Source organism: Dermacentor albipictus, chromosome 4 (assembly GCF_038994185.2).
Source record: "Dermacentor albipictus isolate Rhodes 1998 colony chromosome 4, USDA_Dalb.pri_finalv2, whole genome shotgun sequence".
Lineage (NCBI taxonomy): Eukaryota > Metazoa > Arthropoda > Arachnida > Ixodida > Ixodidae > Dermacentor > Dermacentor albipictus.
In genome coordinates this window covers 131,446,646-131,459,293 of record NC_091824.1, presented here as the reverse complement: position 1 = coordinate 131,459,293, position 12,648 = coordinate 131,446,646, and the positions used below count along the sequence as shown (strand labels likewise).

Here is a 12,648-nt window from a genome sequence, read left to right as displayed (position 1 = left end):
GAGGCGGAGTATTCTTTGTCCGTGAAGTAAGGGGCGTGGGGGGAGCGGGGGCGCAACGAAATAAGAGTAGCGTTGTATAGTCACTACGCTATTCATTGCGCCGTTACATGTGATCTTAATGGCGTATGTCGAACTTGTGGCAGGGCGACTGCGTAGGCTCTCATGTCTTTTATTCCGTACGTGTTTTTTTTTCTGGACAGTGCAGTAATATCACTATTTGGGTGCTATGTAGAATTCCTGAGAGCGGTATTGTCTTGGATGCCATCCGGTGTGAGGGCACTAAGTGCCATTGAAAAAGAGACGATAGTGGCCCGGATGCAGGTCGCAATAAGAGGTCTTAACAAGAGAAGCTAAACTTTATATTAGGCTCACAGAGATCGACGAAGGTAAATACGATGTTGAGTTGAAGTCCACCGGCCCTGCCACGTTCTCCAACCGAATGTGAATAAGAGAAATATTACTTGTCGGTGCCTGTTTAAGGCGGTCTTCTTCGACACCAGCAGCATAATGCTTTGCGTTCGCGCCCAAACAGCGGATTCTGTTAGTAAACACAGTTAGCTATCGGCAGTCCGGCTGCCTTCGTTTCTATTATGTTCTTTTTTACAGTTGGCCTACACTTGTTTTTGAGAGCCCATTTACCGTAACTCCTGCTTTGTATTCGAATACGCATCCTCATTCTTACGTGTAGTTGATGGCGTGCACAGACTCGAGTACGTGTTGTTTTGACGCAATGCTGTGTTAGTGAAAGGACTGTAAAAAACAATGCTAAACGGGGTTGTTGTAGTTTGCCGTTCTGTTATGCGAAAACATGAACACGATGTCACTGCCAAACATTCGCTGCTGCGTGCCAAATGTTGTCCCTTGCGTTATGCCAAACAACCTTAGTTATGTAATGTGTGAACTGCACTTACCATTACTAACAGCTGCAGCATTCAACATGGACACCAAAGCAGCGAAGTATATCTGGGAAGCGTTCTGCCACTTTGCCCACTGAAGCCACTGGGACTTCAACAGACTCGGATCCGCTGTCCCAGCCATGTAGCGCTCCAAATCATTATAGTTCTCTTTGGCAGAATAAGATATCATGGCTGTGCGCAGTTCGGAGACTTTCCTGCAATTGGAAGGTAGTTTGCTCACCGCCGCTCTTGCTTTAAAGTTACATATTTATGTTTTCCAAAGAATCCCAATAATGGGCATTGCGCTTGCCAAGGACAGCCTAAATATTGTATCCAAAACTTACACACTTACACATCAATCCTCGTCGAAAGATCAAAGCCATGCCTTCCCAAACGCGTCATCACGCATCACAGATATAAAGGTGGAACAACGGAATCAAAGGATTTGCATTTCACCTCTCATGGCGCCATTAAATGTGAGAAACTGCTTTTAGAAAAAAGAAAGCCTGTCGGGGCATTCATTAAACAGTACTTTGTTCATTAAGAGATTTTTGTGTGCTTAGCGCACAGCCAGAAAGGTATTAAGACTTTTCTACATCTTCCGCAGGTGACGCAGTTAGCTTAATTGCTGAAAATTACACTCTTCACAGTGACTTCAGGAAAAACTGAAGAAAGGTTAAAACTCGAACCAGTTAGTGCTGCGCAGTAAAGTTACTGCAGGCAGTAAAGGCACTACACAAGCGTGCGAGTTGCAAGCGCGACGAGCATTGTGTATGAGGTAGCAGAAAGCAGCGGCTAACTTGCGGAAACTAACCTATAAACATGATGCTAGGGTCATTTTGAAACACAGTTTTGAAGTGAGAGGAGCGGAAAGACATAGGTATAGAGAAACAGAAGCACGGTAAGACCGCTACTTCGAGAGCACCACGCAGAAGAGCCCAAAGAGAGGGAAAGAATTCACAATGTCACCGGTGGTTTAGCTCAGGTTGAATATCTGGACAAAATAAAGAATGTCCGTAGTCTCGTTTCATCGCTTCCTTCCCATGCTTCATTTTGATTGTCTATACAGGTAACAAACTAAAAGCACAATTATCATACTTTGCATTCTGGGGGTCCTGCACAACGACGCCAGACCTCATCATGCTGATGAGCTCCATGGGGGGCGCAGGACACGTTGTCGCGTAACCTCTGAAAGCCTTGGCCCATTTCTTCCAAGACGACATCCAAACATTGTAAAGGGGCTGGAAGTTGCTGCGCTGTGTCCTTGTTTCCGACGTCATGTTTGTAGCGAAATTCCATTCTACCTTCTGGAGCTGGTTTGTCATCAGTCTGTACTCATCCTCGAAGGTTGCCAGTTTCTCTTCCGCTGGACAAGTGGGTCCTGCACGAAGAATCGGATATGTTGTGCTTCTGTAATCAAGGTTTGCTACATGCATAGGTTGGCGTAGGTTCTTGTACTACATGCAAGAGGTTTACTACGCATATTCAAATTAGATTTGGCACAGCAGTTAGCTTCATACATGTTACTATTCGTCTATTTTCGTATTCTAACACGCACTATAAAAGAAAGCCTAATCGGAAATCAGGGAGGAATTTCCTTTTCACGGCTCTTGTCCAGGTCTTATGCGGTATGGCCTAAACACAGATGACTTCTTACCTGATCTCCAGGATGATCCTCCTCTCGTTAGCCAGAGCATAATCGATAGGACGAGAAACAACATTTCCCCAACAGCAGGCCTACAGTACTGTTCTGCAAAGAGCATTTAATCGAGGTTAAAGCTTTTCTGGCGGGTCAAGAGCAAGCTTCAATTGTGAAAATGTTAGTTTAAATGGCGCATAACGACGTGCCTTCTTGAACACCTTTCAGTGCACTCTCTCTCTTTCTCCACGCTTAACTTTTTGTAAGCTTTGATGCCGCAGCTCAGGCCACTGGTGCAAGTTCAGCCCGCTTTTCCAATGATAGCAAACAGGCGGAACTCTATTGGTCATCTTCCCACAAGGTGTGAGTTCTGAACCGCATGAAACAAACACAAAATGAAACGTTTAGCAAGTTCAGTCGGGGTTTCCCGTTGCTAAACGACACTGATGACACTGACAGCGACTCTCCAGTGGCTTGCAAGGCACAGCATAAGGACACGAGGCGCGCTGTCGCCGAGACTACAGTTTTCGCGAAGAACCATGACAGTTTACAAGGACCAGCGAGTATCACGGCTTCGAATGAAGCAGTAAAAGCGGCGTGAAGTGGAAAGTAATGGAGCAGACGGCACAAACGGACGCGCCCTGTAAGAAGCGGTACGTTTCGTCTGCAACACACAGACGGGAATGTATCTGTACAAAGCACACACGTGCGCCCCTTGCTGACAAGGAGAGACAATATTGTCGTGACTCGAGAACGCCAGCCCCGCTGGGATATAAGCAGAGGAGGTGAGCTCGGAACGCGAACAAAACTGACAGTGTACATCGCTCGTAAGCTTCTACGCCATAACACGTGCATCGACTCTTGTTCGGCATACAGGTTGCGTTGATACGCTCAGCTGCATTCAGCGCTATATACGCACGCCATTCATCTCTTCAGCTAGCAATGCGGCGTGCGCGTTTTGAAGGCCAGGTTGCGTATATTCGTGAATGGGGCATTCCTCCTACCATTCGTAGTTTTAAGAGCGAGTGTACTGATGCAGTGTAGTTTCCGCTAGCTATAACGGTACAAGAAACGCAGTTCGCTTTTTTAAAATGTCATTTATATGCAAAAGCAGCGGCGGGTTCGCATCTGAAGTCATTAACTACGATCACTCGTTAGCGCTGCTCTGTAAAAAGGTTATATTCCCCTTTCTGCTATTCCCTCAATAAAGTGTTAAATAAATGTCAGTGCCTGTTATATCCGAAAAAAGATTGCTTAAGAAGCTATGTTGTTTTCTTCCGCGCTGCGGTATTTCGCCAGTTTGCTAAATAGTCAAGTCGGATTATTTTGGGCTACTCTTTGGCCCGAGACCACAACGTAAAAATTAGCAACAGGGATAGGAACCACAAGGATGTGAATGTACTGCCACACAAAGGTATTTTCCTGAATTGTACTTCTACGTCTAACTGCAAAAATGCTAATTATCCTACATAAAATGAGAGAAATAATGACCGTGTCCAACCTCAGACTTTCCACCCCGTCACTCCAGCTCCACGTAGTCCCGTCGCTCCAGGCTAACTATACCGAGGAGCATTGGCAGAGGCCGGAGCTAGAGCTCCTGGAACAGAGCCGAGCTCCCCGCGCATGCGCATCAGTGTGCACCAGGATTCCTCTTACTCTTACACCAACACACTCGACGCACGCGCACACAATAAGTGTGCAGAAGGCGACGCAGCAAAGTAATAACGTATAGCAGCTCGGCCATCATCACGGACCACCAGATTACTTTCGCGCCACTCCTTGCGGGGTGTCAGAGAAAATATTTGCTCAGATTTTCGAAACTTTCATCGCGCCGGCGCCCGCTTTTGGCAACTTGCGTCGCACGCGGCACGTGGGGCGGTGCTTCCGGTGGATGTCATTCCCTGGAGAATCTCGAAAGGACTCCGGCAAACAAGGCAAAGGAAAAAAAAAAGAAAGAGTGCTCACACTCCCATGCTTTTTTGCGAGCAGCGGGTGAAGTGGACTTTGCGGGCTTTCTCGAGGCTCGCCAAATCTGTCATCTTCGTAACACTGCTGCTGCCTGCTTTCTCCGAAAGCCGGGCGCGCTCGATTAAAAGCCTCCGACCTGGCTAGACGCAAAATGATATATCTGGGGCGTTGCTTTTCTTCTGTTCGCATTATTGGCTTTGGCGACCAGTTCGTGTTCAGAGGGCCGATATGTCTGCCTTTCGTCTAATAAATTTCTCTCTCTCTCTCTCTCTCTCTCTCTCGTGGGTAGAGATTACATCGTGGAGACACCCATTCGTCGTGTCTGTTTATCTTAGGGAGGGACTGAGGACGACCAAATTAGCCACCTACGGCTTTACAGTCCTCCGCAGGCACCTGTTTTGAAGTTTTCGTTCTCACACGTTATCCGAGATTCCAACGGAAAAAAGAAAAACATCTAGCTGTGAATTACTTGAGGAACTGTGTTCAGTGTGTTGATACATTCTGTTCGCCAAGGTGCTGATTTTCGCTATATTTATTTCACTTCCTCTTAGCTTCACTTTACCCACTTGGTGTATTTCTACCACTTACCTCAGCCTTCTTTTCTTTTTTTAATCATGCATCGAATCTCACAGTGCATCAAACTTCAAACCTCACTTCGTTTTCATGAGCACGGCACAAAGCATGAAACAAACGTACAGATTTTACAGAACTACAAGCCAATGTATACATTAGAGTCTGATGGACAGCCCTTTCTTAGCTTTATTACCTAGAAAGTGGACATTGCCGTATGTTGCTCAATGCAAGTCACACTGTCGTTCTCATCCTGCGTGTGTGAGCATCAAGAACATTATAGCACATCGAGACGCTTTGTTCGTACTGCAAAGAAAAAAAAAACATTTGTGACATGCCGACCACTTTAGTCCACGACGATTCGTTTTTATTGAAATCAAGGTTTCCGCAATAGCTTTAAGAGGCTGTGTTAACATTTGAGCTGCATCAACAAGAATTCCTTCCCGAGAACGAAAACCTTCTCCATGAAAACAAAACTTTCGAGCACTTCAACATACGTAGGTTCGTTCTTCAACAGGTTACCTACTATATCTAAAACATTTGTGATACCTGGTTGGCGTACCCCATAACTTTTCTTACAACAGTAACGCATTGGGATGCAGGTTAAAGAGCCCCAGGTGGCCAAATTAATCCTGAAACCCTCACAACAATGTGCCTCATAATCATATCGTGGTTTTGGCGCGTAAAACTGCATAGCTACATTTTAACGCCAGTAACACCGGTGACAAAACATCTAGCATTCGACTGCACTCATTTCACTGGTTTGCTCAATTTCTCGACCCATAACGTTAGCTGCCCTTTCTGTTGCTGTCCGCTCTCAGTGATCACTAAAGAAGCCTCCTCAACGAGTGTGAAATTTGCGCACCGCTTTGTCTTATAAAATTTTACGCCACGCTTCATGAAATTTTTCAAACAAAAACAAAATATTCTTCAAGGCTACATGAATTCAACAAAAGGTATTAAAAAAAACAATTTGTGAGGTCTCAAATGAAGGCAGGAAGAGGAGATGAGGCGGGCTGTGTGACACAGACGCCTGGACACGCTCCATCGCCAAGATAACACCCAGTCACTCCGTTATATATACAATTCGTCATAAAGCCTCCGGTCTCTGGGTCGTTAACCCCCAGGGGCATTCGGTGCTATTTTCTCGCTGTGCGACGCGACTGTTGGAGTGTTTAAGTTCGCAGATCCGCGTCCAGCAGTAGCGTACGGGGAGACCTTTGAACTGAGAGGCATGGCAAAGCTCCGGCCTAATGAGACGCCGCCTTTCCCGTTCGGGCCCTTCTCCGTGCGCTTGACGGGGGGCTGGAACAAAACGCTCCGTCGCCGCCGCGGCGTGTATTCTCTGACCACCATGTCGCGATTACAAGAGGCGGGCTAGCCAGCCCAGCAACGCATGGCGCTCGTGGTCCCGCTTTTCGTGCACGCGCTGTGCTGCGGGTGAGGAGGTCGAAGACGAGAGAAGGACGGAGAAGGTTACCCGGTTTTCTCCCCGCACGTTAGCCGATTATCCCCGGCTCGAAAAGGAGCCCAGTCAAGGTCCAGATGGGAAAGGGGTCAAACGCGCCGTGGGCATCGCACTGCCTCGCACGCGAGAACAGCGCACTGCAATCTTGAGATCCTAATAGGAACAACGCTCGCTCGCTCGCCCCCGCATCTCGCGAGCGCGTCACGACCGAAACAGAGCGCGCCGTGGCGCGAGATCGTCCATGCGTGAAGGCGTGCGTTCAATGGAAGTATTGCTATAAGGTACACTCTGGGCAGATACCCTGGATGGTTTTGCAGCTGCGGCGCTCGGGTGCCAAGCAGCACGTTGTGGGATCAGTTCCTTGTCGCAGCAGCCGCCTCCCAATGGCGCGCAAGAAAGCCTCGAACAAGCACGTCTAGCTGAGTATTCTGCGCACTAAGTGGACAAGCAGAAGTGGTGCACGCAAGTAACGTTTACCATCACAACTCACCACTCCAGGATTGCGCTAAACGATGATGAATTTAAACATTCGCCGTAAACACCACCGCAAAATATCGTGAATCAACGCAAACAGCGCAGAAAGCTTCTTCGCTTTCTGCGCTGTTTGCGTTGATTGTGGTGATTGACGTTGTAGCACCCTCAGGGCTAATCTTGTTCTCATAGACAGTACACAAGAAAGTGGGCGGAAATATGGCCGCCGTAGTAGCTTAACTTGACTGGTATCTTGACTGGTAACGCGGAAGATGTGGCTATGGTTTCAACCTGGAGCAAGCTACCTTTTCGCGCTGTTTCGTTTCCATTTACCTTATTGTTCCTATATTTCTAGTAAGCATAACAATGAATTACCCCTGCGCTTCCTCTGGCTTCATTGTCTGTTTCTCCATATTGCTGTGACAGAAAGAAAAACCTATAGCTCCTCGGATTTCTTTGCTTTCCTCGATCAGGTATATATGCAACTTCCGTTCTTGGTGGGAAGGTGGTAGTTCATTTATTTTGTTTATTGTAACATCAACATAGAATGGGCAAGAGAGGGGAGGGACTATAATCGATCATATAAGCAAAAAGAATACAAAATACAAGCTAATGCAGGTGACGACAACGAGCAAATAAAAAACAATGTCATCAAATAAATATTCCTCGTGCAACTGGAACAGTGCATTACACGGCCGAAACAAAGCTAAAGAATACGTAAAACTGAACAGATAAGAGCACACACACAAAAGGAAAACGGTGATTATTAAGATTATGTTGGCGAGCGATCAGCGGAAGCGATCTGCGTCTTTAATGCCGACTAACAAGGCAGGAAGGTGGTTCCAGTCATGACACGTTTTAGGAAAGAAGTACAGGGAATACGTGACAGTGTTATGAGGCCGAATGCTAACTTTGAGGACGTGATCTATGACACGTATCTGATCTGATCCAATGGGCGTCGAATACGTGATTATTGTGATACATATTATGAAGGAGCCAGAGGCGCGACAGTTTTGCTCGAGTAGCAAGCAAAGGAAGGTTATGACTGGGTATCATGCTGGTTACGCTGACCGTGCGATGATAGTTAGACGTAATGAAATGAGCTGAGCGATTATGCACAGCTTCAAGATTATTGATTGGTATAGCTTGACTGGTGCCCCAGACTGCTAAGGCGTATTCCAGGTTAAGGTGAAAATAAGTGATGCGTAGTTGTCTTTTAGGCGCTGTAGGAGCGTTGTTGTGCCATTACCACAAGCCCGGATTCCGAATCTGCAAGATGCAGAATCTATCCTGCGAGCGCCCTAATTCTCCCTTCACAAGTCAAGATGCTGAGCCGTCAGGCAGCGGGTCCTGCGGGAGAAGCCTCGACGAGCCGCATGTTTGGACGTGTCGGCGTGTGCCAGACAGCCCGGCGCCGCACCTCCCTTTGCCTGGAGGTCACCGCGCGCGCGAACTTTGAACCGGGTGGCCAGCGCGGTCGCTGGTTGGACCCCTCGGACGACCGTCGTGTGCTGACTTTGTATTGGGCCGTTTGAGTGACAATGGTTCTCGGGGATTATAAAGCGGCGAGGAGGCCGCCTCGAAAACAGGATCCGCCGACCCACCGTGAGAGAGTGTCGCTCCCGACTGGGGTGAGATGTGTCACGCGTTTTCGCCGGACGTCGTCGTGCGAGAACAGTCGCGTTTGTTGTGAGCACTCGGCCCCAGTGCCGACCCGTTCATGTCCTGTATGATAACCTGTATATAATGTATAAAGTCCCTTTTGTTATTCTCATCGACGCCAGGCTCGGAGTCTTCGCTACCAACGCTCTGTCACGAAACGGGTGACGAGCGCTACGGGACCACAAAGCCGTAATCGTGGTGCAGCGGTACAAGTTCGTAACACTGGTGGCACCGGTTGGGTGTCGTAACAGCGTGCGGGAAATTTTGTTTTAAGTGGCGATTTTAGGATGTGTTCGGCTTTAGATATGATTGAGTGAATATGTATATTTGAAGAGAGATTGTTAGTAATGTGTACGCTGAGGTACTCATAGGCAGTTACAAAATTTAGTGAAATATCGTTCAGGGAATAAGTATCGCTGTGAGAAACTCTCACTAATTTACGCTTGGCTACATGCAATTCTATATACCAAAGTTTACACCTGGTAAAAGCGGTATTAAGATTAGTATTATGAGAAGCGAATAAGGCTTCAAGCCTCTCATAAGCATTACGGCTGTTAACAAAACAGCTCTAACCTAACTGCAGCCCCTTGACTACTATATTCCTCGAAACATACATCTGGCTTCCGCGTATGCAAGCAAATCACTTCCCTTGTCTACTTCTGCACGGTCATCTGTTCTGCATGAAGCTATGCACTTCCTCTAATTGGTTGTGCAGAGCCATCCGTCGTCAACGTGGTTTCAGCTATTTTTAAGCCGCGCTCACCGACAGCACTGCCTTCTTAACCGCCTTGCGCTAGATCCTTGTCGCAGTTTTTAATGCAGCGGCCCGCGGACTTTTCTAAAAAACCTGTCCTCAATTCTTTCCCTTCTCACTTTCCTCTACTGGTTTCAAATGCGGACTGATATATACGGAGCCGTTATTAAACTTTCCGTACTGTATGCAAGACACAATGAAAGTTTCTCCGAATCACGTCGAACCGCAGTCAACGTTTCGTGACAATAATATTATATCATGGAAAAAAGAAATATTGAAAAACTACAGGCTCAATTTGTATGCGCTTACACGAACAAAATTACTCGAATTATTAGTGCAGCACTTATTTGCGTATGGCACCAACAAATGACACTAGTGGCCCTCTTGTAGCGTTGCTTATTACACCAAACAATTGCTTTGTTCATATTCGTGTTATGACAAGCCCCAGCGGGAGCGCTAGCAAGTAAAGAAAGCCCCTTTCATCTTCGATCAAAAAGAAAAGAGAGAAAAAGAAAGATGTGCACATTATAATTTTTTTCTTTGCATCCATTCAAGCGATTGCTACTCATATCAATGCTAATTCGTGCACTGAGACATCCGCATCCTGTCCGAGAGTCGGCGTCTTCGTATCCATGTGTTCACTGTGTGTCAGATACGCAACCGGTTTGGTAATTCTCCAACAAGCTACCCAAAAGTTTGTCGGAAAGTCATCACAAAACAGCGTGGTATCTTCGCGAAAACTGACAATTATAGAGAAAAAGAAAAGAAACATTGCCGGAGGTTGGTGCGGCGAACACCGAGCAGAGCAAAAAAAAAAAAAATGATTATGAAGTCTTACATCCCAAACCCACGATACGGTTGACAGAGGCGTTGTTCCGGAATAATTTTATTAACCAGGGGATTCTGAAACGAGCTCCCAAAACTCCCTACATGAGCGTTTTTCCTCACTCCGCACCCCGTCGTAATGCCGTCGCCTCGCAGCCGGGAATATGAACATGGCAGAGGTAAGTGAGGACCAACCATCATGATAGCACAAGTAATTCATGAAAGGTATCATCATCAGCAGCAGCAGAATCATCATTATCATCAGCCTGTTTTATGTCCACTGCAGAATGAAGGCCTCTCCCTGCGATCTCCAATCACCCCTGTCCTGCGCCAACCGATTCCAACTAGCGCCCGCGAATTTCCTAACTTCATCGCTCTACCTAGTGTTCCGTTGTCCTCGATTGCGTTTCCCTTCTCTTGGTACCCATTCTGTAACCCTAATGGTCCAACGGTTATCTAACTGGCGCATTACATGACCTGCCCAGCTCCGTTTTTTCTCATCGATGTCAATTAGAATACCGTATATAACCGTTTGCTCTCTGATCTAAGCCGCTCTCTTTCTGTCTCTTAAGGTTATGCCTAGCACTCTTCGTTCCATAGCTCTTTGCGCGGTCCTTCAGTTGTTCTCAAGCTTCTTTGTGAGTCTCCAAATCTCTGCCCCATATGTCAGCACTGGTAAAATGCACGATTGTACACCTACGTTTTCAATGATAATGGTAAACTTCCAGTTAGGAGCTGGCAACGTCTGCAGTATGCCATCCAACCCATTCTTATTCTTCTGTGAATTTCCCTCTCATGATCAAGGTTCCCTGTGATTAATTGACATAGGTAAACGTACTTCTTCACAGACTCTAGAGGCCGACTGGCGATCCTGAACTCTTGTTCCTTTGCCTGGCTATTTATCGTTATCTTTGTCTTCTGCATATTAATCTTCAACTCCACTCTTACACTTTCTCTGTTAAAGTCCTCAATCATTTGTTGTAACTCGTCTACATTGTTGCTGAATAGAACGATGTCATCGGCAAACCGAAGGTTGCCGAGATATTTGCCGTCGATCTTTACTCTTAAGCCTTCCCAGTTAAATAGCTTGAATACTTCTTCTAAAAACGCAGTGAATAGCATTGGAGAGATTGCGTCTCCCTGTCTGACCCCTTTCTTTATCGGTATCTTCCTACTTTTCTTGTGTAGAATTAAGGTAGCTCTAGAACCTCTGTAGATATTTTCGAAGCTATTCACGTAAACGTTCAGTAATCCTTGATTACGTAATGCTGCTATGACTGTTGGCATCTCTACTGAATCAAATGCATTTTCGTAATCTATGAAAGCCATATAGAGTGGCTAATTATACTCTGCGTATTTCTCGATAACCTGATTAATGACATGGATGTGATCCATTGTAGATCGAGTCTCCCTTCCTGAAGCCCGCCTGTACCCTTGGTTGACTAAAGTCCAGTGTTGCCCTCATTCTATTGTAGATTATTTTGGTAAATATTTTATATAATACTGGGAGTAAGCTAATGGACCTATAATTTTTCAACTCTTTAACGTCTCCCTTTTTGTGGATTAGTATAATGTTTGCATTCTTCCAGTTTTCTGGGACCCTTGCAGTCGATAGGCACTTCGTATAAAGAGCCGCCAGTTTTCCAAGCATTATGTCGCCTCCGTTTTTGATTAAATCAACTGTCATTCCATCTTCTCCTGCCGCTCTTCCTCGTTTCATGTCTTGCAAGGCCCTTCCGACCTCATCGCTAATTATAGAAGTTACTGTATCCTGTTCATTACTGTTTCTAATTAAGGTATCCTGACTCCTCTGGGTACAGTACAGGTCAGTATAGAATTCTTCCACTGCTTTTACTCTATCTTCGAGATTGCTGATGATATTGTTGCGTGTGGAAAGACACAGACAGAAGACGCTATTTACAGGCTATTTACACTGGAGCCAGGCAGCCAGGCCGACACTCGCTCGCGCCAAGCGCACCGACCAATTTCGTCGTCGTTCTCGCGGCGACTCCTTTCTTGAGCATCGCTTGATCATATCGTACTACTTTTGCATTGAAGTCACCCATTGCTACAGTGTACTGAGTTTGCACTTTTCTCATCGCTACTTCAATATCTTCGTAAAACTGATCTACTCCCTCATCATCGTGACTGGATGTTGGAGCGTAGGCTTTTACTACCTTTAATCTATACATCTTATTAAGTTTGATTACGACTACAGCTACCCTCTCATTAATGCGGCAGAATTCGTCTATGTTGCCCGCTATGTCCTTATGGATTAGGTATCCTACCCCGTATTGCTTCTTATCTAGGAGACCTCTATAGCAGAGGACATGTCCGTTATTCAGCAATCTGTAAGCCTCACCAGTTCTTCTAATCTCACTAAGGCCGATGATAT

General features: G+C 46.2%; 1 protein-coding gene across 2 annotated transcripts in view; it reads right to left on the bottom strand.

Annotated features, from left to right (window-relative positions):
* The window catches only part of LOC135898350 (angiotensin-converting enzyme-like), a 44,851-nt gene that overhangs the window by 14,054 nt on the left and 18,149 nt on the right, over positions 1 to 12,648 (bottom strand). Inside the window, exons 1-4 of one of the 2 annotated variants that reach the window (XM_065427231.1) lie at positions 4,037 to 4,081; positions 2,554 to 2,646; positions 1,995 to 2,277; positions 912 to 1,111 (exon numbers count right to left, since the gene is read on the bottom strand). In XM_065427231.1, the coding sequence (XP_065283303.1) occupies positions 912 to 1,111; positions 1,995 to 2,277; positions 2,554 to 2,617 (547 nt within the window). In that variant the 5' untranslated portion in view covers positions 2,618 to 2,646; positions 4,037 to 4,081. Of the gene's footprint in view, positions 1 to 911; positions 1,112 to 1,994; positions 2,278 to 2,553; positions 2,647 to 4,036; positions 4,082 to 12,648 lie in introns of those variants that run through there. The other variant, XM_070537593.1, reaches the window with a different exon arrangement.